Raw genomic sequence first — 24,863 nt, 5'->3', positions numbered from 1 at the left:
TTGTCATTTTGTTCCTTGTACTACATTTTGGAATCACAAATGCCTTCGTATCTGAAAACTCTCTCATCCATCCTACATGTCTCCTCTTCTTCTTTGCTGTTGTTGAAATTTCACCAAGTCCTTAATATTATGATCTTCATAGTGTGGGTTGGCAATTTGATAACATCAACTTGAGATTTTTGTCGGTCTACAGTTTTCAATACGTATAAACATATACTTGTAGACGTATCATGTTATCAGTACTTTTGCGTTCTTGAATGATCAACATCTATAGTCGGAAACTTTTTAAATGACCCCATTTTTTTTTAATGTATTTTCCCCTTAATTCTTGATATTGTGTATGTAACAACTTTCATTGATTAGCTTGTTTCGCAAGAATGAACACATTGGTACATTGAAAAGGGAAGTCTAAACTATGCGAGAAATGAAATTGTTCGAAGCGGCAGAAGGAAAGAGGCGTTGTGTGCGCTTTCTGAGTGGGCTACAATTTGACGGAAGAAGACTTGATTACGATTTAGAGAGAATTTTTAATGATTATTTATATATATTTTATGTATGGTGAGATATCCTAAGCTGACTAGGAATGCGTGGAATTGGAGTCGAGTGGCCGACTCGGTCGACTCAATTTGTTACTTCAAGATATGAAGGAAGTTCTCAAGTACGCATCACCTACCACGTACAGGTTTTGCATCAAACTGATACACTCACCAATGCATGGGATCCTGCCCCTCTTATTTAGTGCAAGCGCGTGCATGCAGATGAGAGAGAGGGAGAGAGAGTGTGTCTGTGTGTGTGTGTGTGTGTTGAGAAGGACTAATAAAGGCCAGGGTGAATGCGACCACAAAAGGAAACCGAAAAGGATGTGAGAGAGGGGGCGGAGAAGCTCGGTTATCGTGCTGCCAATCCCTCGCCGAACCCCACCTCTGTCTCTGTGTGTGTGTGTATATTGGGAGTACTCTGGTCCCTTCCTCGCTGTTGGTCCCATCCCCCTCTTCCCTCCTCCCCACCTTTGCCGGCCCTTTGTCTCCCCTCCAACCTAACCCAGCCAAACCTCCTCCATTCTCATCCTCTTGCACGTGCCCTCTCTCTCAATCATTCACTCCCTACGCACTCCCTCGCTCCCTCACCCTCCCCCCCCCCACTCCTCCGCACCCATATATACCTCTTCCCCCCACCCTATTCTCATCCTCTTCTTCTCCTATATCCAGTAGGCATGTTCTCCAACGGCGGCAGCTCCTTGCCTTCCAAGACTAGTGACCAGGAAGAAGACCACTCCATTCTGCTGCTCTCTCTTTGGCCCCCTGGAAGCCACGCCACCCCTTCGCCTTGCTCCTCTCCAGCTTCCTCTTCTTCTACTTACGCACCGCCCATCGCTCCTAATTGGTTCCACAAACAGCACCACTACTTCTCTCACTCTTCGAACCAGGTGGAGGATGACTCCGCGGTGACGATCGCGCTCTCCATCGGCCCGCCGCCCGGTGCTACTAGTGCTTGTGCAAGCACAATCGCCATGCCCACTACCGTCACGGGCTTGAACCCCGTGCCTAGTCAGTACTGGATCCCCTCTGCCGCCGAAATCCTCATCGGCAACACCCAGTTCTCCTGCACCGTGTGCAACAAAACCTTCAACCGCTTCAACAACATGCAGGTCGACGTTGATCGTTGCTAATTCCTGCTTCATACACGCTGTGATCTCACTAGATATGTGTTGTCTCTCTCTGATCCTAACTTCGCGTCGTGGCTTCCGAGCAGATGCATATGTGGGGACACGGCTCGCAGTACCGGAGGGGATCCGAGTCGCTGCGTGGTGCCACGAGGCAGATGCCGTCACCCTCGTTGCTGAAGCTGCCTTGCTACTGCTGCGCCGAAGGGTGCAAGAACAACATCGATCACCCCAGGTCACGGCCGCTCAAGGACTTCCGGACGCTGCAGACGCATTACAAGCGCAAGCATGGAGCGCGGTCCTTCGCGTGCCGGCGGTGCGGCAAGGCGTTCGCGGTGCGCGGCGACTGGCGTACCCATGAGAAGAACTGCGGGAAGCTGTGGTTCTGCATCTGCGGCTCCGACTTCAAGCACAAGCGATCGCTCAAGGACCACGTGAGGTCCTTCGGCAGCGGCCATGCACCTCACATCGTAGAGACGATGAGCGTCGACGAAGAGGAAGAGGAGGAGGAGGAAGAGGGTGACGATGGTGATGAGGAGGGAAACGGAGACAACGGCGGCGCGCTTTAGCTTCTTATCTAGTGGCATAACAACCTTATAACAGACATCATTAGTTTAAGATATGGGAGAGAGAGAGAGAGAGAGGGTGAGAAGGAGAGGAGGGAGGGAAGTTGCATGGTAGGTTCTTCAAATTGGATCGTTCTATCAGTTCCTTTACTTTTTTGTTTTTCCTTTAGGTTACTGTTGCCGACTGTCATCGTGTCTTGTGCATGTGAGAGAGAGAGAGTAAGAGGGAGAGAGAATGGATCTCTTTTATCTGTAAGAGTCTGTGTTTTTTCTCTTTCATTCAAGTCTTCTTCCATGCCTAGTCAGTCTTAATCTCAATGCAGTTGCCGCAGTACGTACCTACAGAAGTCATTGAAGAACAGTAACTTAGATCCTCCATGTTAACCAGACTCTTAATATGCCAGCTTTAGCTCGCAGTCCTCGCTTGGCGAATCAGAGAAGGCATAGATAGACAGGGAAGGAGAGAGGGAGAGGGAGAGAGACAGCAGAGATAGCCGGAAACGGGCATTGGCTTCTTTTCTTTTAGTCTGCACGTATAAAGCAACTCTTCCACTAATAAATGTGGACATGACACGGGAGAGAGGTGCGCGATATCAGACATCTGATGGATTGGTAGTAGCTGCTGCGATGGAGAGGGAAGAGTCTGAAACGAGTCTGTACTCATGTCTGTTAGCTGCAGCCACTGAGTTATTGATATGTTAACACGTACAACTCATTGTCTCTCTCCCGACGTGCATTGGCATTCACTCTCTGGTTTTCTTTCTCTCCCGATGGCGCTTCCACGATTATTACTGTTCCCACAGAAGCTTTATGCAGAAGTGTCAGCACGGTACGTGGACCGCAGAGACAGAGAGAGAAGAGAGAGAGAGAGAGAGAGAGACTGCTGCCATTTTTTGAGTCCTCTGAGGGTTGCTCCAAAGCACTGTGCCTTCTTTCCCTTCCCAGCCAGTAACCAACACATGCTACAGAGAAAGCCAGCAGAAACGCCTCGATGCCATTGCATGCCTGGTTGCATCAGCTGGCACGGAAAGAGAAACCCAGATCACTACGCGCCGAGCTGCCATGGGTTGCACTGTGCGATGGTAGTCCACCAAGTGCTGCGACGTCATGACATTCACATAAACCAACGCAGGGTTGCACTTCCTCCCGGACTATATGTATACATGCATCCGGGATGGCATGGCATGGCACGTTGGGTACACCTCCGACGGCACGTACATAATACAGGCAATTCCAATCGTCGCAACATTGAATCTCTGATGTCCTCATCAGCTTCACGTATGTTCAGTAGTTCACATGACTTCCTTCAAGGATGACGCCTTAGAATCAACCAGACGGATTCTCATCTCTAAGCTTACCCTGAACTCCATTGATGGTTTTGGAATTTTACTGTCATCGAGATGGTTCAATACACCAGGATTTGAGTTGAGTTGCTGCACTTCAACCACTACAGATAATACGTAACTGTGGCACGTATGATCAAAGACAAGATTTTACTATGAATTTACATTAGTTATAATATTTTGCACGACATAATTAAAGTCCATATCAAAAGATGGGATGAGTTTGCAAATATAAAACTTACAACAATTTGTGCTAACACAATTATGGCCACATCTATCGAGTCTTCCACAAAAAATTAGGGTAGACTTGTTCTCTCTAACGTATAGGATAAGCTTACATTGGGACTCGACGTGTAAATGTAATTTACAAATAAGATATGAGATACTCCCACAAGAGAAGTAACGTACGTAATTATCATGGCATGCATGGCTGCTAATTGTTGCTACCTATGATGGCAACCAGATGGTCTCATGTGGTATAGTAGATAGAGAATGATTTGCAAGGATCCACGCCAATGTTTTTGATCTGCGTTCGAATTCAGATTACATCATATTGTAAGCCGCAGCCTGTTTTATTCAGATTGCTGCTGCAGTTAATCATAAATGCAGCATGCGGTGAGAGATCGTCTTTCTTTTCTGAAACAGGTGAAGGTTCAGAGCTGCCATGTCTATATGTGTTCTGAGTTGGCTTGCAGGAGTTACTTACAGCCCTCAAGTTCAATCGCCGCAACTCATTCTTCATTCGCAACGACTAACGGCATCGTACGTGAACTGCTCTTGTCGTATGGTTTGGGTGCAACGGCAATCTTGCTTGATGAATACACGATATCTTATGACCTCGATAAAGAAGAATAACGGCATGTACGTAGCAGCTTATTTGCATTTCTTTTGGATGGTAAAGACTCAGTCCAGTGGAGGAAAGAGCAACCGAGACTTGAAAGAGAAGGAGAAGAAGGAGAAGGAGAAGGAGGAGGAGGAAAGCGTGCACAGTTCACCTTGGTGAGTGGAATGAGGGGTGGGTCCTACGAGCACGGGGGTTGGCCCGGCGGGAGGACCCGTCGACGTCCGTGCGGACGTGTTCCCCACGCGGGCGGGCCCCACGTGGCAGTGGAGGGGAGGGGGTGGGTTCGCAAAAGGTGCGCGCGCAGATGGGTGTGCCGTGGCCACGCCAGAACACGCCAAAGCTCAAAGCTCCAAAGGCCGCGGCCGAAAGCTACGTATGTAGTACCCAGCTCTGCTACTGCTCCCTGTACAAAGGTCGCCTCCCCTCCCTCTCCTCTCCTCTCCCCCGCACCCACCGCGGCTTTCCCACACCCCCCAACAGTGATCACCACGGTACGCGCTCCCTTTCCCCCGTCGTAATAGATACCGATGTAGACTTTGCATGAGCCTTTCCCGTGGGGCCTCCGACATGCTGTTGCATTGGCTCAGTACCGCAGCAAGACCAACTCTCATGCATGCCTGCATGCATACAATGGACCTTTGCGACTTGAGTTATCTCTGGCTGGAAAAGATCGTTCCGGCTCATTTTTTCTGTCTCCTGCTGTGCTCCTCCCCCTCCTTTTTACGTACCTCCCAGACAAGTTTTGTAAGCGTTCGTCTGCCTTTGTTTTCCTGCTAGCTAATGTGAGCGACGAGGGGTGAAGGAAACTGCGAGGTTAGTGTTCTCTTTAGCGGCGGCAGCCCCAGATGACACTTCGCTTTCCACCGACGACCAACCGCGGATGATTCGGCAATCATCGATCCAGCTCGTTGCTTTTTAGAAGAAAGTTTCATTAGCAGCTTCAACAGTTGATCTTCTTTCCATGGCAGTCAGCTAGCAGAAAGCAAATCATAATAGGTAGCAGTGGAGCTAGCTTTAAATCTCGATATTAGTATCCCGAAGCTGCAAGATCCCTGGCTGCTTATCTGATTATGATGCATATAAATTTGCGAATCATATACGACAACTTTCTCTGCTCATTTCTTGGATTGGTTTCAGATCAAAGCAAGTAGCCCTCGGATACTCGGGCAAAATCGCGTAAATCAAATGTCTTCAGTGACCAAACAGTTGCCGTAATTAGTAGAATCGAAATTTACACTGTAACACGTCTTTTTGATTCTCGATCTATGCATGTCCTTGACTGCGCGCATAGAATCTTCTGGGTTCTATATACCCCACCCAGAAGTTTGATGCCCGACAAATCAACTCGCCGTGACTTGGCTTCTGCTGCCGCGGATGCTACTTTGGAAGAGAGCGTCGATGAAAAATGCAGGAGGAATGTGGCAACGATATCCAGAACGTATGTATGATCTGACACGTTCAGCAGTGCAAAAGAGACAACACAACATCAGTTTTATTTGGTCTTTATATTTGATTATTCCCATATAATAAATAAATTAATTTAGCTCTTATTCATGAATGTAGAAGAACCACATAATCTTCTCTTTGCCATTTCAACTATATCTTAGTTTATACTATATTTTCTGCGTAATATTGTCTCCTTTACGCTATTCGTATACCGTACATTCGGTTTGTTCGCATGTGTAGTAAGAGCATTTGGAAAGCAAGCATAAAATAATATTAGAGTCATGTAGAATCCAATAGCCGGAAGACAATAAGAAAACAACGCCACTGGCTGTATTTAATCTTTTGATTAAGCACTCTGGTAAATTGACTCTCGATATCCAGTATATAGATCGTTTGCATTGGAAAGTGGTAGACATGTATAGTATTTTAACTCATCGAGTTAGCTGTCGGCTGAAGAAGAAGAACCTGAGGAGGCTCACAGACCGACGGTGGCACGCAATTTAGAAGGCTTCACACTGCTGCATGTGTCTCTGACAAAGTGTAAACACAATCATTCAGACAAGAGAGTCTACCTGTAAGCAGCATTGGAAGTAAAGAACAGACGAAGAATCATGACAGCGGCACATAAGAATGCACAAAGCGAACAACCCAAGGGAGGCATTCCCGTTTGAATGGGGCTTTGAACACTTTTGGAAGAGTCAAAGAACACAACTGGCCGAGCAACTTGCAGGAGATGCCATGTTGACTACTGCAGTAGTAAGGCCAAAACTGGTGGAACCATGTGCTATCATGCAATAATTTATTCTTTATTCCTCTTCCTTTCTTTTTTTTGTATTTTAGTCATTGATTGGATGGGTGGAACTCAATGCTATGTTATATTTATATAATGTATGGAAGATGGAATATTCATACAGATCCAAACTTGTAAGTCCAATTTCATATCAGTATGAATGGTTTACCATATTCTGGCTGATCAACAACACTGGGCCATGGACCGTGAAGGGGCCATGGGCTATACATATATATATGCAAATATGTCAATCAGGGAATACCTACATTACTAAGACAATGTCAGATGTGATATAAATATATATATGCAAGGGCAAAGTTCTCAAGCTTTCCTTTGTTTCCTATTCTGATCCAAATGATAGGTTGGACATCGTAGAACCACGTCAAAATCACAGGCATAAATGGTGGGTACGTACCAATTCTTCATGAGGACAATCTCATCCGAGTCCAACAAGCTTCGGGATTCAAAACGAAGATCCATAACCAAAACTCAAGTAGGGTTCCAACATCAGCACCTGACCCGATATATTTATTGGATCAAAAATGAGTAGTAGGGCATGAACTTATTTTATATATATATATATATATATATATATATATATATATATATATATATATATATATATATATATATATATATATATATATATATATATATATATATCATTAGGGAAGTGGGTACATTTCATGTGCATATACCGCTATTTCAATCTATATTGGACCATGCACGTCCGTCATATTAATATAGGTTTAGGTGAGGATAAGAAAGGTTGGTTAACCAGCATATGCGCAAACCAGTCGTTCAAGGCCATGTCATTCTCATCACTATCCTTTCATGCATTTGCATATACCTGAAGTCACCCAAACAGCAGTGTCACATCACACAAATAGCAATCAGAGAAATCCAGTGGTGAACTTTGGGTAGCCAGCAAGCGTGCGGTTCCCTGCAATCTTTCCGGACTGTCCTCATCAAAGACAAATACGTTTGTGACTTGTCGGATCAGATCAGAAACCAGTGGTGGTGAAAAGAAGACGTTCAGCTCGGCAACTCTGATCCTTTGGAACGAGTTTGCTCGACTGGTTCTTCTTCCAACTCCTTTCTATCTGTGGATCCTAAAGGAAAAGAACCACTGTACGTAAAGACTTCTCAAACTCGGTGCTACGTGTCTGGTATTGGCTTATACTCGAGCAACGAAGAGAGAGAGTTTGAGACTCTTCCTCGACCAACTGAGCGTTCTTCTTCGTCATCCATTGCCTGAAGTTGGCTGAGGGTTTGACTCAGTCTGAGCGTAAGCGTTTACCAGTAAGTATCACGTGTTTGACTGGAAAACCAACAACGGCGTACGTGCAACAATACTAATAATAATATAATACAAAAGAAGGCATGAGCACTGAGAAGGAAGAAAATGTTAGGGGAGGCTATGATTGGGTCGTTGACCATTTATTGGTAATACGAAAGCTAAGGCAATGCCGCAACGAAGAAAGTGTTTGAGAATTGATTGATAGTTATAGTTATATTTTAAATAATTTATTCAAATAATTTATAATTTAAAAAGTTATTATTATGGAAATAGTTTCTATATTAATTTAATCATGAGTGATATGATCGAATGAGATAGTTACTATTATGTCCTATAAATAGGATCATGGTTTATGATTTATGAAGTAAAAAATATATACATTTGGGAATGTTTTGTAAGTGTTCTTAGTTTTATTTATTGTTAAATATTATTTTAAATTTTTTTATTAAAAGTATTTTTTTAATTATATTATAATATTATATTTTTATCATTTCCTTACACCTTCGAACAAATGCAATGCATTTTGAAGTATCAAGATGAAAACTATATTTAAATCTTAGGATCTTTGGGACTTAATAGAAAATAGATATGCAGATCCAGATAAAATAGCTAAGTTAAGGGAGACTAAAAAGGACTCAAAGATATTATTTTTTATTCAACAAGCTGTCTATGAGACAAGCTTGATTGATATTTCAAAATGAATTTTACGGCTCATCAAAGGTGATTATGATAAAACTTCAAACCCTTCATTGTAAGTTTAAAATTTTATTCATGAAAAATAATAAACCGATATAAGATTTTCTTTTTCGAGTGATTGAAATTATTACTCAAATAAAATCTTTTGGTGAACATGTTTATGATTATATAATTGTTGCAAAAGTGTTGAGAAGTTTAGCTCCAAAATTTGATTATAGTTTTATTAGAATTAAGAAGTCCAAAGATTTATCTATTTTTATTTAATAAAATAATAAGTTCCTAGCAAGCATATGAAGCAAGATTAAAAGTTACTTGAGAAAAGTAAAAAAAATCATTTCAAGGGAGTCTTCTGCTTCAAAAGAAGAGAAAAAAGTCAACAAAAAGAGGACACGGTCGAGGAGAATTTTATAAGGAAATAAAAGAGAAAAAGGAAGGGAACACTATAATGGGCATGATAAATAAAAGTAATGAATTATGATAAAAAAAAAAGAGAAATTCAATGTCACTATTGTAAAAATTTTGATAATATGAAGGCATATTGCAAGAAAAAAAAGAAAAGCAAGTTACGTGGAGAAAAATAAAGAATGTAATAAATTGTTTATGACTTATTCATAGTTAATGATATCTCAAATACTATTTAATTTTTGGATAATAGATATTCAAATCATATGTTAGACATAAGATTAATATTTAGATATATTGATAAACTCACAAGTTAAAAGTTAAACTTAGAGATAATAAGTAAATCCTCTAAGTGGAAGGGAAAGAGATATTTGAGGTGAAGACAAGTCAAGGAAAGATAAAATACATTGGTGATGTTTTCTTGGCACTTAATATATCACAACTTTTCAAGTGTTAGATAATTAATAAATGACAAATATTTAATTAAATTTGAGGATGATTTATACACTATTAAAGATAAAAAATTATTTGATTATAGTAAATATTTATATGACATAAAACAAGATGTTGTTACTTAATGTTTTAAATATTAAAAAGTATGCTTTTATTATAAATCAAAATAATAAGTGTAATTTGTGATATTTAAAATATGGATGCTTTAACGGGCTTAATGTTGTTAAATAAAAATAATAATTTTTAAATTAATTAAAATTAATATATTTGATATATGTGAATGATGCATTATGACAAGAAACCATTTCTTATTGAAAAAGTACGACGAGTATCTAATTGTCTTAAATTAATTTATGCTAATTTATGTGGATCTATAAATATAAAATTATTTGGTAGAAGTTAATATTTTTTATTATTTATTAATGATTATAGTTGGTATGAGTTAATATATTTTCTAAAACTAAAATATGAAATATTTGATAATTTTAAAAATTTAAATAATTTATAAAATGACAAAGTGGTAGATGCGTAAAGACATTTCGAATAGATAAAGATAGTGAACTTTTATCTAATAAGTTTAATTTTTTAAATAATATTATTGCAGAATTAATAATACCATATACACCATACCAAAATGGTATAATAGAATGTAAGAATCAAATTATTATTGAAATGATAAAAATTTTATTAAAAGAAAAATATCTTTCAAATCAGTTTTCGACAAAAGAATATTTTACTAACAAAAGTTATTATGAATCAAACTCCTCTTGAGACTTGGTATGGTATGAAGTCACTTGTAAGTCATCTAAGAATTTTTTGTTATATTATTTATATTTTGATAAATTCACAAAACCATCGTAAGCTTTGATAAAAATTTTGTTTTGCTTATTTTAGAACCTATAAAATTTGAGAAAATAATTGAAAAAAAGGAATGATGAAATGTAATATAGGAGAAAATCAAGTCAATTCAAAAGAATAAAACTTAAAAAGATAACATATATACCAAAACCAAAGAAAAATTACTAGATTGAAATGTATATTCAAAATAAAATAAAATATAGATGGAAGTATCCAAAATCACAAGGCTCAACTTCTAGCAAAAAGATATTCACAGTAAAAATGTACTTATTTTAATGATACTTTTTTTCCCGGTTGTTATATTCAAAATCGTGAGAACTTTCTTAGATTTAGCTACTCACTTAAGTTGACTTATTTATCAATTGGATGTGAAATTTATATTTTTTAAATGAAGATTTACAAAAATAAATTTTTTTTACTTAACTTGTAGGCTTTTTAGTTAAATGATATGAAGAAAATATGCATAAGCTCAAGAAAACTCTTTTTGGGCTTAAACAAGCTTGAGGGTATGATATAATAAAATTAATTATTATTTTAATCAAAATAAATTTAAGAGGAGTAATAGTGAATCTACTTTTTATCATTATCAAAAGAAGGTAAATATAATATTTTTATGATTTATCTTTATGTTAATATTATTATGTATATTATATATATGAGTTTATCTAACTCTTTTATGATAGAATTTAAAAAATATACAATGAATAAGTTTAAAATATCATATATGAGTCTACTATACTATTTTCTTGGGTTGGATGTGAAACAAGAATCAGATGAAAATTTTATTTCATAAATAAAATTATACAATGGATCAACTCAAAAAGTCTAACATGAATAATTATAAAGCTATAGTAACACTAATAAATTATTAATTGAAACTTAAAGATGATACATATTTGACAAATGTAAGATATTATAAAAGTTTAATTAGAGGTTTGATTTATCTGACTCATACTCGACCAAATATTACCTTATATGTTGGTGCAGTATCTAGGTTTATGCATAGTCTAAGTAAATATCATATTGAAGTTGTTAAAAAGTTTTGTGTTATATTTTTAGAACTATAAATATATTTGATATTATTATAATTTTAAATATAAATTATTTGATATTATTGATAGTGATTGGACAAGAGCTTCTGATGATAGAAAGAGTAGTTCGTATAATATTTTTAACCTTTGATCATGAGCTATATGAGTTTAAAGAAGTAAATAATAATTGCATTATTGACATCGAAAGTAAAATATGCAATCGCAACGTCAGTAGTTTTATCAAGTAATATGACTTAGAAGATTTTTTAGAAATTTATTTCAAGAAGAAAAAGAAACAACTGAAACATTTTATGACAATAAAATCATAATTGCAATGATAAAGAATTTAACATTTCATAGAAGAACGAAGCATATAGATATATATTATCATTTAATCCGGGATCTTATAGCAAGTGGAGTTATATTAATAAGGTATTTATAGCACAAATGAATAAATTATAGATATTCTTATCAAGTCACTCTTGTTTTAGAAGTGCATTTATTTCATGTCTCAAATCTGTCACTATGAATAAAGAATGAGGGTTGAGAATTAATTTATAGATAGTTATCATATATAGTTATCATACTTTAGATAATTCTAACTATGTTCTAAATAGTTTTACCTAAATGACTCATGATCTAAAAAGTTATTATCAAAGGACAGTTCCTATACCTAATTTAATCATCGATGATATGATAACGTGAGATAGTTATCATTAGGTCCTATAAATAGAATCATGATTCATGAAGCAAAGATATATATATTTTTTTAAGTACTCTTAATTTTACCTCTTATTTAATATTATTTATTTTTATTTTTTTAATTAAAAATATATAATATTTTATTATTTCATTACTTCTCAATCGCCAAAAGCAAGCTATTAGCCAGCACGACGATCTCTCGATGACTATACCGTCGGAGAGGCAATCAAAGGCGACGGTCACGGAAGGAGTCATGATGACGGCGATGAGTAATAGGTGGAATGGACGGTCGAATCGGAGATGCCGAAGCCCCTAATCCAAAGAAGGCTTCGTTCGAGCTGCGCTAATGAATAACAAGTGCGTGTGACAAAAAATGAGTGTAAGGAGCATAGGAGGCCGTATATGTTCTAAATTCCATCGCTCATAATAATTTCGCAGTGGTGGGTCCTTCTTCCTCACCGATGAACATGCTTTTTCCAATTTAATACACAAAATAAAAAGGGTGGCCTCCTGCCACGGTCGAGACAAAACAACTGGACCGAGAATCCTGCCTTGTCTGCAAAACCATGGACTGGTGTTTTGCCTGCTGGTCACTGGAAATGGTGCAACTTGCTGCTGATGTCGAAATGGGGCTCGGCCGTCTTGCCAGGCTGAGAAGAGTGACGGAGGAGCACAACACCGGATGGTGGAGGGCGCTGGTTTCAGGTTTGCAGTGTGGTCCTCTGAGGGCGAAGAGGGTCCTTTTCCTTAACTTGCTAATGGCCCAGAAGTTGACACTTGCACAGGGCGTAGAGGACCACCGCAGTCCCAGCCAAACCTGTGATGTCGTTGCTCTGCTCTCGGAGGAGCACGCAACATGTTAATCACCTCAACAGTTTGTTCCCCTCATTACTTGCCCTTGAATCAGCTGCCTTGCCTGAGAAGGAAGACGTCCCCATTAATAACTTCCAACTCCTTTGTACCCTCGTCCCAAACTCCTGCTGACTGCTTCGAATGGATGGTGTCTTATGGCGTATGTGTACAGACTCTCTCCTGAAGACTTTTCCTTTCTATCTTCTTGCTTTGGTCATGAAGACAAAAAAATTGCAAGCATAATTCTGCGTTCGATAAACCCGAAGCGTTCCGAAAGGTCTTCGTTGGGTGGCGTGGCCAGTGATCATTTGGCCTAAATGTTTGGACGACGTTCCACACGAAGGAAAACCCAATTCAAAGTCCATTGCTTCTTCAAAAGGAGAAAGCACCCTTGTCGGCGCAGCCGAAATCGCTTTGTCAGAAGATATTTACGAGGAGAGATCGGAAAAGAAAAAAAATAATAAATATTAAAAAAGTTGGATAATATATATTCGAGTTTAATTTATAATTTTAGATTGGATTGATATTTGATTCAGTATATATTAATCTTTATTAATTTGACTCACTCATTATTAGTAAATTAAAAAAGTTGGATAATATGAGTTGCATGCATGTAATTCTACCACGTATTTTATGGGTGTATTTTTCTCTCTCGAGTTGGGGGCATTCAAGGCGGAGAGCAGTGGCTAATATATGTGCTCTCCACGAGGACCACAAACAATGCCAATGGGGATCAGATAACGACCTGTGTAAGACTTTCGCAGAGTACTCACTGTTCCTCATAAATGGCCTCCCATTCATCGTGCCCATCTCGCATGTACCTTTGCTTTGCTTTGTTTAGCTTTTGCTTTGCTTCTTCTCGCAGTGGTCCAAAAGCGCGTGACTTAACCCTGTGTGAACTTTCTTCTTACATGACAACAAAACAATCGGCACATGTTGCCGGCGAGGAATCCGTCAAACCTTTCCTGCGATATGCTAACAAAGGCATTTGGATATCTCATCAAAGAGTCGAAAAGATTCAGAAGAGACTCGTTTTTATTCCACATGTAATGGAAGGTTTAACGAGGTCAATCTTGACAGGGCAAAGAGATGATAAAAAAGAAAGCTATCATCAAAAGGGGTAGATGGATGATGGAGTTCATCATCAGCAGAATAGCACTTATGTATGACACTGACCTAATCGCAAGAATCTCCTATTAAAAACTATATGATTTCCTGAAACACATGGTGTTGGTGGTGAACTTTTCAGCATAAAATATTCATCAGATAAGGCTAAATGAGCTGAACTAATCACACCTTAACCGAAGTTGACATAGCGTAATTAAATATCTGTAAACTGTGCATTCAAAGACAGACAGAAGATGACATGAATCATTACCACAGTTTCTGCAAATTTTCTTATCAATTCTGGAATTCTTATGACCTCAAATTACTTGTATATGTAACTACAAAAGGGGGGAAAAGCACACATCATAAACCATTCCTTGGGTCCACAGTCTTTTATTGTCACTGGAGGCAGATCTTACTTTTTTTTCTTTCTTATCATGCATCATCTAAGCATATCCATATCCACAAAAAAGTTTCTTAAAGGTCCACACTTCACCAATAAACATAATTTATAATCTGTTGCTGCAAGTATGTAGAGAAATGCTGTCACACCTCACCTTCCACCATCACTGTATCCACATGATTAACATATGCAGCATTACAGGAGATTGTTAATTATTGCAGTCGACTGGTGATGTCCAACTCAACCACAACTTGTGTTACATGCTGATGAGTTGCTGCTTATGGAAATGGAGAAATTTTGATTGCATTTACATGAATAAAATATTATAGATTTCTTCTTCTTCTTCTTCTTCTTCTTCTTCTTCTTCTTCTTCTTCTTCTTCTTCTTCTTCTTCTTCTTCTTTTTCTATTTCCTTTACCACTGAACTCAAGGAATTGACACGCATATATTTTTCGAATTTATCAAGAGATAATACAAGAAAGGAGCTAAATGCATGGAGAGACCCGTTGTCTTGATCATTAATTTATTTAGAATTACACTGAAAAATGGTTTACATCATGCAAATGTAGTTTACATGATTTCATAGGACATGCATTAAATGCAGGCCTTTATGGACATTGGTCACACGAAAAGAGTAATTTGTGTCTATTAGAAAAAGTGATACAGTGTGATTTATATCGAAACAGCGAAACAGATGAGTGATAGTGATTATTAATTTAGAGGGTGAGTTTGACATCGGCGGACTCTAAACATTGGGCAGCATGAGATGCGTGGAAAAACTTGGGTCATGCAGGTGGTGAGGGATTCAAAAACAATGGGCAGCTACAGGGCAGTTTTCTTGGAGTGGCTGTTCTTCCTGTAGACGAACGAGTTGCGCCAGATATGGCAAGCTTCATCAAGTATTGTGGAAGTGGATTGACGTGACTGTGTGCATTGATGATGATGTATGCTCGAGAATTTCAAATGGGATGAATGCTATTGGAGGGGCATCAAAAGCGATACATGTATGCGTAATGCGTTTTTGTTCTTTCTCCATCTCTGTTTCATGCTTGGCTTCCGGTCTCTGTCTCTCTTGCCTGGATTCTGGTGTCCAGGTTCCTCTTGCAGTGAGAGGTAGCGATGGCAAACCCAACACCTCAAACCATGTACACAATGTTGCCAAGTTGGTGTAGAAAGAAACAAAAATAGCAACATAATCCATGGTGTTATTTGGTGTCTCCCAATTCATAGTATTTCCCAACAGTGAAATGTGAGACACAAGCATCAGAGATGAGCAGGCCATTGCTCAGGAGGAGCAGCAGCAGCAGCAGCAGCAGCGAAGCCCCAGGAGGGGGGGATGCACTTACGAGTCATGGTCCACACTCCTCTCCCCTCATCCACTTGCCTCGATGCCATGTCCCACCCCCTTGGCCAACTTGCACCACCATACGCTAATCCACATAGGAGGAGGAAGGCAAAGAGGCACTACTGCCTCCCCCTCTCCCCCCTCCCTTCCTACGAATCTTCTTCTTCTTCTCACCGTCACTTTTGAGTTGACCCACACCCAAACCATGAGATCTATCATATTCCTAACTATCTAATTCTATAATAATAGACGCCCTTCATTTTGCTATATAACAACCCCAACACACATCTCCTATCTGTCTCTTACTCTGCCTCTTCCTCAACCTTCATCCCTACTTCTGCTTAGCCAGTCCGTCTGGAACAACCTATGGACACTAGCAGCTTAGAGGATGCTTGCAGCGAGATCGAGAAGCAGTCTCCTCCGCCGCGGCCGCGGCCACCGCCGCCGGCCCCTCCTAAGGGCTTACGACGACTCGGTAGCGGAGCAAGCGTCGTCCTCGAACCGGAGATCAGCATCGAGGCCGAGTCACGGAAGCTGCCGTCGTCCCAGTACAAAGGCGTCGTGCCGCAGCCTAACGGCCGGTGGGGGGCGCAGATCTACGAGAAGCACCAGCGGGTCTGGCTGGGCACTTTCAACGAGGAGGACGAGGCGGCGCGGGCCTACGACGTGGCTGCGCAGCGCTTCCGCGGGCGCGACGCCGTCACCAACTTCAAGCCGCTCGTCGAGACCCGCGATGAGGACACGGCGGAACTCTCGTTCCTGAATTCGCATTCCAAGGCTGAGATCGTCGACATGCTCCGTAAACATACCTACCTCGACGAGCTGCAGCAAAGCAAACGATCCTCCGGCGCCGACAAGAGGAGGAACCATCCTTCCCGTGGAGGGGTCACGGGGTGGTTTGGTGGCGAGCACAGGGAGCACCTCTTCGACAAGGCCGTGACTCCTAGCGACGTCGGAAAGCTGAACAGGTTGGTGATACCGAAGCAGCACGCCGAGAAGCACTTCCCGCTGAATCAGACCGGCGCTGCCGCCTGCAAAGGGGTGCTGCTGAACTTCGAGGACGCCTGCGGGAAGGTGTGGCGGTTCCGCTACTCCTACTGGAACAGTAGCCAGAGCTACGTGCTAACCAAGGGCTGGAGCCGGTTTGTCAAGGAGAAGGGGCTCAGAGCAGGCGACGTCGTCACCTTCCAGCGCTCGACCGGCCCGGAGAAGCAGCTCTTCATCGGTTGGAAGACGCGAACCGCCGGCGCACACACGGCCGATGGGGTTCAAGCGACGAAACCACCCGTTGAGGTGGTGAGGCTCTTCGGTGTGAACATTGTCAAGATTCCGGCGGCGGTGAGCGGAGATGTCAGCGATAGGAGTGGTGTTGGCTGGGCTGCGAAGAGGACCAGGGACATGGATTTGATATCATCACTCGAGCTGTTCAAGAAGCAATGCAGAGAGGAGGGTTCGTAGCATCGGCTTATTCGATTTAGGCTAATCAGTCACCAGTTAGTCAATCTTTCATGTAAATTCTCTCGTGTATATCATATCAGACTAGTCGTCGAAGAGTTGAATCTTACCGAAAGGATCGGAAACATCCTGCTGCAAGGAAAAACAAATTTTGGTTCCTTGTTCATTCTTCACCTACAGATCTCTTGCATGCTCGTCTATTAGATTGATTCCATCACCAGAATTGCTTCCTAAGTAAAACAAGTTTACATCTTTCGCAATTCATCCATCATTTGTGCCAGCTTAATATCGACCTTCACAAAGAATCCAGTCAAACAGTTGGAATGAGATAGGAAACAGTGAGCGGCCAAATGGAAACAATGAAGCTTAAACTGTTTTAATGGCCTTCAAACATTTTCTCCTGTTGATATCTCACACTTTAGTTCACGGCAAACATATGACGTTCCATGTGGACAGAGAGATGAATAGAGGCAGGAGGACTGAGTCCATGCTGCTATCGCACGGATGGTGTGCGTTGCTGACAGCTTCGGAGGGTCGATGAGTCAAAGTCATCTACGTAGCGCTGCTTCAATCTCCTGCCTAAGTTTGAACCTAAACCTACATTAAGTGCAGCTTTGAAGTCCTTTAAATAGGTATCATGTTGCACATTTCACAAGTACCTACCCCATTATGTGACCTCTCCTGGTGTTTTCATGAGAGAGAGAGAGAGAGAGAGAGAGAGAGAGAGCTTGGCATCGTTGACGAAGGACATCATGCAAGAAAGAAAGGAAAAAATAAAATCAAAGCATTCATAGTATTTCTTATTTATCATTTGGCATATGGAGAGAGGTGTCGTCACATTGATTCCATAGATTATACTCCTGCACAGATTTGTCCGTGGCTATGAACAACTAATGAGACCTCACCGGTTATTCTATACATGTATCAATGGGTTAGTAAAGGAGTCACGATTGACCAAAACTATAGAACCTGAAAAGACTAATAATTTAAAGTAATCACATGTCTTGAATTCTTAATTCCATGCTTAGCCTGTCATAAAGTTAAGATAGTTGACTACATGATTGCTATTTATTCCTGTTCATTGAAACTTGATCATTTCTTTTCTCTTGCAAATTTCCTCATGAGACCTTCAAGGAAGATGCACAGAGCTGTTCTTCAAACGCTGTACCTGAACATCAGAGATAGATAGATAGATAGATACATGTCTGCAGGTGGTGGGAAAAGTCCAAAGTTAGGATGTCATAGTGGCAGCCCCATAGTTCCCATGCCATGAAGTCCAAACGTCAAACTTCCACAGTAAAAGCTAAGGGTTAAGAGAAGGAAAAAAAGCATCTGGAAATGGAAATTCGTATGGTGATAAAGATAACTTGCATCTCAAGTCTAAAAGCAACAGGGAAATCCATGTGACTCCCATCAGACTGATGTTATAGATCACGTTTGATTTTTCTTTCTTTCTGATTGTCTTTATCTCAAATCTTGGATGTGAATCATGTTCATGTTGGTGTACACCTCCATTCAACAATAAAAACAAAGAAAAGGTATTGTTGCTGATGTAAACTCGCATGTTGGTGCTCCCACCCTTTCCTCAACATAGTTTCATTATTTTCAGCATAGATCTCCTCAAGTGTCTTACACGAGTTACTTCTTCTGCGGAATTGTTGACTTGAGGGGATAATGTTTGACCTTTCTGAAGTCGCGGTAAGGACAGCTCTGCCGAAAATGCCTATGCATCATATTCTAGTCAACTTTACCGGTGCAGCATATGCTGCAGTTGTCTGTGCAGCAATTGCAATGCAATGCAATGGAACATAATCTTCCAGTTCATCCAGGTCTGCTTCTGTTATGTTTCGTCTTCCATGACTTTGCAGGCTGCTCAACAGTCTTTCTTAGAACAAAAGCACTAGTCTTCTATAAACTAGTCCAATTTCCAGATCGAAACAAATAAGCTAAAAGAAGGTACCACAGAATACCTGAACGCTAAAACGATAGACAGCAAGCCATCTCTGGGAGGGGTTTTCTTAGCCACCATGGGATTACCAGTGCGAGAGCTATAAACCTTGAAAATTTCAAAGATATTCATATTAATGAGAGTTGATGTTTTGCTTTGTAAGTAATTGAGCTTATTAGCAAGTCCTAGCAGAGTGCACTGGGATTCTTCACTGGTGTGGATGTGTGATCCAACACACCCGACATGGAAGATTCAGATAGAGAAGAGAGTAAGCATCTGGGAATCTACTGATAGAAAAGGATCACGTCTCGATTTCACGCATCCGATGCTTCATAGCTCATGGGCCGAAGCATGTAGATTTGGCCTGGCCCAGCGTGAAGATATCTATTACAATGTTTGATATGTACGTGCGGCACCAAATTTAGTTAGGTGGTTCTGTCAATTTGGGTCCCACACAGCCACGATTTGGATTGACCCAATGGACGGGTTGACTGTCAATTTGGGTCGGTTTATTAAGCTGACTCGGGTCGGACTTGATCTGTTTGGCATTGCACCGACGGTGACCGAGCCCAAACGGTCGAAAATTACCATGTAATGCGCCTTTGAATTAAACACACAGAATGGGCACAGGTGAACACACGCTCTGCCTCCCCACGCACGCACGCACGCACGTGCTAATCTCCTTCTTATTTTTTGGGTATCCTTTTATTCCCAACATGAGTAAATTATTAGAGTGAGCGAGAGTGCGGGCTTTAATATCTTCTTTGCTATTTAAAGTGCACTACCAAACAATAACGGCACAGCTAAGTCAGGGCCCTCTCCACAGCCCAATTTAATATTCTGGTGGTAATTTTGTAATAATATAAAAAAGAATTAGACAATCTCTCAAAATAATTAAGTGCTGATCCTATTTGAATATGATGGAACAGAAACATACCACGTGGTGATGTGTGGTCCAAAGCGGGGCTCGTCACCGGACACTCCCGGTGAGCTCGAGGCAACGTGTCGGTTACTAGCCGGTGACCGGCATCATACGGCGTTATGTTTCTGGAAGTTAGTTACAGGTCGATGACGTGTGTACCTACCTTGTGATTGGAGAAGGAACTGGGCGAACTGATGGACCCACACGTGAGATCAGAGATCCGTCCAGCGGATAGCATCAGATAAGTTGGTTGCACGCGTCGGCAGCCGTCTGATCGGCTCGTGCGGCACGGGAATCATCGCCGTCCGATAAATGCGCTTGCCCTCGGGCAAAAGAAATCAATGGTATTATATTAAATCGAGATCAGGAGGCTGTTGGGTGAGACCAAGACCGCCGGTTGCGGTATATATATATATAACCTTTCCCTTCGCCCCTTCCCGAACCAAACCTCGTTACGTGTTGGTGATGGCGGTGGAGACGATTCCGACGCGAAATGCAGGCTCGGCGACGGTGGCGGTCACCGGGTCGAAGGAAGCGGCGTTGACGATGGGTGGAGGGAGGAAGGCGTCGCACTTCCGCGGTGTCAGGAAACGGCCGTGGGGCAGGTTCGCGGCGGAGATCCGGGACCCGTGGAAGAAGACGAGGAAGTGGCTGGGGACCTTCGACACGGCGGAGGAGGCAGCCCGGGCCTACGACGAGGCCGCCCGCAGCCTGCGGGGCCCCAAGGCCATGACCAACTTCGGTAACTCCGTCCCCGTCGTCGAGATCCTTCCCTCGGCCGCTGCTTCCGCGGTGCCAGCGCCGCAAATAAGCTGGAGCTTGGCACAGCCGTGGCGATCGGGCTTCCTGGCGCTGGCTCCGGCGCCGAACGGGCAGGATATGTTCCTCGGGTGGCAGTCGAACCAATCGAAGTACTCATGGTACCGGTTCGAAGCGGTAAAGATGGTGGTGAGCGAGCAGGAGGAAGCGAAGAAGAAGAAGAAGAAGAAGTCGTTCGACTTTGATCTCAACCTGCCCCCTCCTTTCATCTGATACAAATCAGACGGTTCGACTTTGTCATTTTCTCTCGTTTCTGTAATGCTATTTCGGCACATCAATTAGGGCTAGCAGGCTTCGTCTCTAAAAGTAAAGGAAAAAAGAACCGGGGATTCCTTGCGGGCTGCGAGTTGATTTTTTCTTTGTTTTCCTTGCCTCCTTCGATGATCAGTCGAATTGGTGCTTGAAGTCGTTCGATACGTAGTGGCCGACAGATTTGCAGAAATTGACGAACGGATTTGCCATCAGAAGCCTCTTCTAGAGAATAGTAGGCTGTTGAATCGAGGGAGTAGTCTGCGGTCGAGCTGACTCGGTCTCCCAGAAGACGCGAACATTTTATTTTCCTGCGCGCACAGCGCATTCCTTCGGCCTCTCCGATGGCGGTACTTTAGGCAATCGAAACCTGGTCTCACTGTTCTCCTTCCTCCTGTCTTTCATCACAACACGCGGAGCTTGACATGAACATTCGATCATGATCATCATTCTTCCATGTAACTGAGTTCCTTCGATCCCTCCTACGTCGTCTGCAGCAATTAAGAAGCCCAATCCCGAAACATGCTGACTGTTGGAGACAAATGCTGCCAATACTCTGTACAAGGAATTGGAGGAAGAAAGAGTTGCTTCGGCAGTTGCAGCAGACGAAGCATTGACAATGATCAATGGGCCGCAGGAGGAGAAGGGAGCGGTGCTGCAGATGGAGGCTTCGCACGATCGACAAGCGGTTCACAGATTGGGAGAGAGAATTGTAGCTCTTAATATCCTGTTAGTCACTTGCAACAACGGGGTTACACCGTACTAGAACACAAAAGAAAAAGGTAACTGCTGTTATTTGCGTTTACGAATTCTTCCTACAGCGATATCAAAATGGGTAGAGACAATATACTACAATCACAATGGGTAGAGACAATATAGTACATCATATTCAAAAATTGTGCAGGGATAGTAGGAGATTAAAAAAAAAAAAAAAGATGTACATGAAGGTTTTCTAATATCGCATTATCTCAGAAATTTAAAAGTTCATATCTTTGCCTTCCAAATAATAACTAAGATTTTACTCAAAAGTCGACCAATATCCACGATTGTAACATTACTTTTATCTAAATGATCATCACCTCAGATGAAAACCACATCCAAAGCAGGACTGCTAGTGGCAGAGCCAATTCTATCGACAGAAATAGTCAGGCATAGCCAATTCAGAGATAGTCGTAGTAATCATCAAGGAAATTTCTTTTCATCGTTTTTCTGTGGCTGCTTCAGCTTTAAGAGATGAGAAAGGCCTGCAATGACATGCAGTCGGCTGGTAGGAACTCCTGTTTTGGCTAAAGCTCTTCCATGCTTATCCAGAAGCACAAAGCAAGGGACATATTTAATGTCATAATGGAGAAGCTGCACAAGTAGAAATATTTTAGTCAGAGCAACCAAATTTAGCATCACTACCTTGATATGATTTACCTTATTAATGGCAGTGTTTACATGCCCTACTCATATTTCTTAAAATGTAAATCAGATATAACATAAATTGCAAATCAAGATGAAGAAAAAGAGAAACATTATCAGAAAACAGAAACAATTTACAACATAGGTATCATCAAAATTGTCAAATAAGGTGGCTTTATGAATAAGATAAATACAATCAATCCTCCCAAACGTAACCTCAAGATGGAGAAGCAGATAAATTTCATGATGTCCGATACAGATTGTACATATAAGCATTGTCAGATGGCCAAAGCATTAGTCATAAGAAGCATGTACCAGAGTATTTGAGCTTAATTGTCAGAAGCTTCATCATGCTTTTTCACAACAGCAAACAGCTAGGGATGACAACTAGCATTGGCACCATTTAACAACAGTAATTTAGTTAATCCAGAAATGATTCTAGTAGACCGAAAAGAGTCATGATTTGCTTACATATAAATCAGTTTTTCCTGTTTACTTTCCTGGAGTACAATCAGTAAGAATCTTCAGTGTGGCACCATAAATGCTTCGAAGTAGGAAGAATGCAAAAGAATGGAAATATTAGGTCAATGGAAATTGTAAGCAGGAGGAGAAGACACAGTGTATCAGACACCGGCAATGGAATCAATAATCTCTCTATTATTGGGAAAGGTATGGTCTTCTATGCTGGTCATGTCTTTGCCAGCATAATCCTGTGAAACTCTCAAATCTCTAAAAAGCAAAATCCAATGTCAATGAACCAAATCAACCTACCATGACAAAACTTAAGGTGAATAAACTAGAATACAAACTTAAACATATAATTGGCAACATCGACCTACCACAAGGATGAAATCCAACAAATTCTCAACGCAATCCAGAGTTCACTGAAGCATTTGGTTTACAAGACAATAACCGAAGAGGTTGTTCGGAAATGAATTGATCCTGGGGCTCCTCAGTTACATGAATGATTAGTAACCAACATTTCCTTGTAAAACTTTAGTGTCCATTAGTGCTTCTTTCCCTAAAAGCTAATGACTTGTGTCTGAATCAACAGATAGGGCTGAATGCAAAACATTGGACTATTTGCACAGAAGAATGCAGGTCAAGAAGGATATGTCACGAGAAATCATTCGCATCTCAATGTGTCATTAAAGAATTTCTACAAATAAACTTTGGGCAATAAACTTACTTGACTGGTAACAACACAAGAAACGATCCCAATCTGTGGAAACTAATGACACAGTGTCCTAAAGGGGTTCTCCGGTCCAAACTCCATCCGGCAGAGGTTCGACGAAAACGAGTGTATAGTATGTACACAATACGACTTAAATAGCTAGCAAATATATCCGATGCAAAGAGAAATGCTTTCATTACGAAAGAGGAGAAAGAAGAGCAGCTATAACCTCGGGGAGCCACATCTCGTTTTCAGCGTCGGCGAGTACGAAGCTGACCCAATCGGAGTTCCTCGCTTCGAGCCGGAGCACGAGATCGAGCAGCGAGTTGCAGAGCCGGCACTTGGGGGAGTAGAACTCAAGGACCGTCGCCTCTTTCCCGCTCGCCAGCGCGAGGGCCAGGGCGCGATGCTCGGCCTCCCCCTGCTCCTCCCTGGAGAGGGAGCCGACTGGGTCTTCACGACGGGTGGGGGATGCAGAGGCGCCGAGCGACGAAGAGTCAGCAGCCGGTGGGTGTAGGAGGATGAGGTTCTGGGCGAGGGAGGCTAGGGTTTGCAGAGACTTGAAGAGCCAAGGGGCGTCGAGGTTGCCGCAAGGGTTAGGATCGGGGGAATGGGTTTGGGGATCCCACGGCCACTTCCACTGCCAACACAAGAGAGGGGCCGGCTTCGAACTGCCTGCCGTCATTCCGCCTGCGTCGTCGCCTCGTCTTCCTTTTTACTCTGTCGGCGATGCTGCCACTGCCAAAAACCCATCGCTCTTCGGATGTAAATATTATCGTATTCGGATTTCTAATGCCACCTGACTCGTGAATTCAATTACATAAATATGAATAGGATAAGAAAAAAAAATAACTTTAATTACATAAATAAAAATATTAATTATAATGTTGATTTACGTATTATATTTTTTATAGATTACTCATAAATCTGATCATAAAAATATTTTTAGACTATAAGACTTAAGTAAATATATCAACAATCTACAGTAAAACTCAGATTCTTAGTTAACACTGGTTATTTTTATATTGTTACTGTGAAGTATTTTATCTCGTTATGATTAGAACTGTTATTGAACTTATTATTCTTTAAAA

General features: G+C 41.4%; 4 protein-coding genes across 4 annotated transcripts; 3 read left to right on the top strand and 1 right to left on the bottom strand.

Moving 5' to 3' along the window:
* Nucleotides 1–1,197: 1,197 nt before the first annotated feature.
* On the top strand, nucleotides 1,198–2,347 carry LOC135674937 (zinc finger protein WIP6-like). The gene is made up of 2 exons (XM_065185202.1): nucleotides 1,198–1,648; nucleotides 1,753–2,347. Exons 1-2 carry the CDS (start codon nucleotides 1,214–1,216, stop codon nucleotides 2,230–2,232), a joined length of 915 nt encoding a protein of 304 aa, XP_065041274.1. The 5' UTR covers nucleotides 1,198–1,213; the 3' UTR covers nucleotides 2,233–2,347.
* A 13,650-nt stretch (nucleotides 2,348–15,997) lies between these two features.
* LOC135673443 (AP2/ERF and B3 domain-containing transcription repressor RAV2-like) lies at nucleotides 15,998–17,429 on the top strand. The gene has a single exon (XM_065182424.1). It carries the CDS (start codon nucleotides 16,168–16,170, stop codon nucleotides 17,257–17,259), a length of 1,092 nt encoding a protein of 363 aa, XP_065038496.1. The 5' UTR covers nucleotides 15,998–16,167; the 3' UTR covers nucleotides 17,260–17,429.
* A 3,162-nt stretch (nucleotides 17,430–20,591) lies between these two features.
* On the top strand, nucleotides 20,592–21,158 carry LOC135675204 (ethylene-responsive transcription factor 4-like). The gene has a single exon (XM_065185481.1). The coding sequence runs from the start codon at nucleotides 20,592–20,594 to the stop codon at nucleotides 21,156–21,158; it is 567 nt and encodes a 188-aa protein (XP_065041553.1).
* Nucleotides 21,159–22,132: 974 nt separating this feature from the next.
* LOC135673442 (uncharacterized) lies at nucleotides 22,133–24,554 on the bottom strand. Its single transcript, XM_065182423.1, has 2 exons — nucleotides 24,002–24,554; nucleotides 22,133–22,547 (listed from the first exon to the last, which is right to left on the bottom strand). The coding sequence occupies exons 1-2, from the start codon at nucleotides 24,455–24,457 to the stop codon at nucleotides 22,377–22,379; spliced, it is 627 nt and encodes a 208-aa protein (XP_065038495.1). The 5' UTR covers nucleotides 24,458–24,554; the 3' UTR covers nucleotides 22,133–22,376.
* Nucleotides 24,555–24,863: the final 309 nt, after the last annotated feature.

This window comes from Musa acuminata, chromosome BXJ1-5, assembly GCF_036884655.1.
Source record: "Musa acuminata AAA Group cultivar baxijiao chromosome BXJ1-5, Cavendish_Baxijiao_AAA, whole genome shotgun sequence".
In the NCBI taxonomy this organism is placed as follows: Eukaryota; Viridiplantae; Streptophyta; class Magnoliopsida; order Zingiberales; family Musaceae; genus Musa; species Musa acuminata.
This window is presented reverse-complemented; position numbering and strand designations above follow the sequence as displayed.

Coding starts and splice junctions, on each gene's coding strand:
- LOC135673443 (XM_065182424.1), top strand. CDS start 16,168: ATGGACACTAGCAGCTTAGAGGATGCTTGCAGCGAGATCGAGAAGCAG.
- LOC135673442 (XM_065182423.1), bottom strand. CDS start 24,457: ATGACGGCAGGCAGTTCGAAGCCGGCCCCTCTCTTGTGTTGGCAGTGG. Junction 22,548..24,001: donor ACGAGATGTGGCTCCCCGAG/GTTATAGCTGCT, acceptor CTACTTGTGCAG/CTTCTCCATTATGACATTAA.
- LOC135674937 (XM_065185202.1), top strand. CDS start 1,214: ATGTTCTCCAACGGCGGCAGCTCCTTGCCTTCCAAGACTAGTGACCAG. Junction 1,649..1,752: donor ACCGCTTCAACAACATGCAG/GTCGACGTTGAT, acceptor GCTTCCGAGCAG/ATGCATATGTGGGGACACGG.
- LOC135675204 (XM_065185481.1), top strand. CDS start 20,592: ATGGCGGTGGAGACGATTCCGACGCGAAATGCAGGCTCGGCGACGGTG.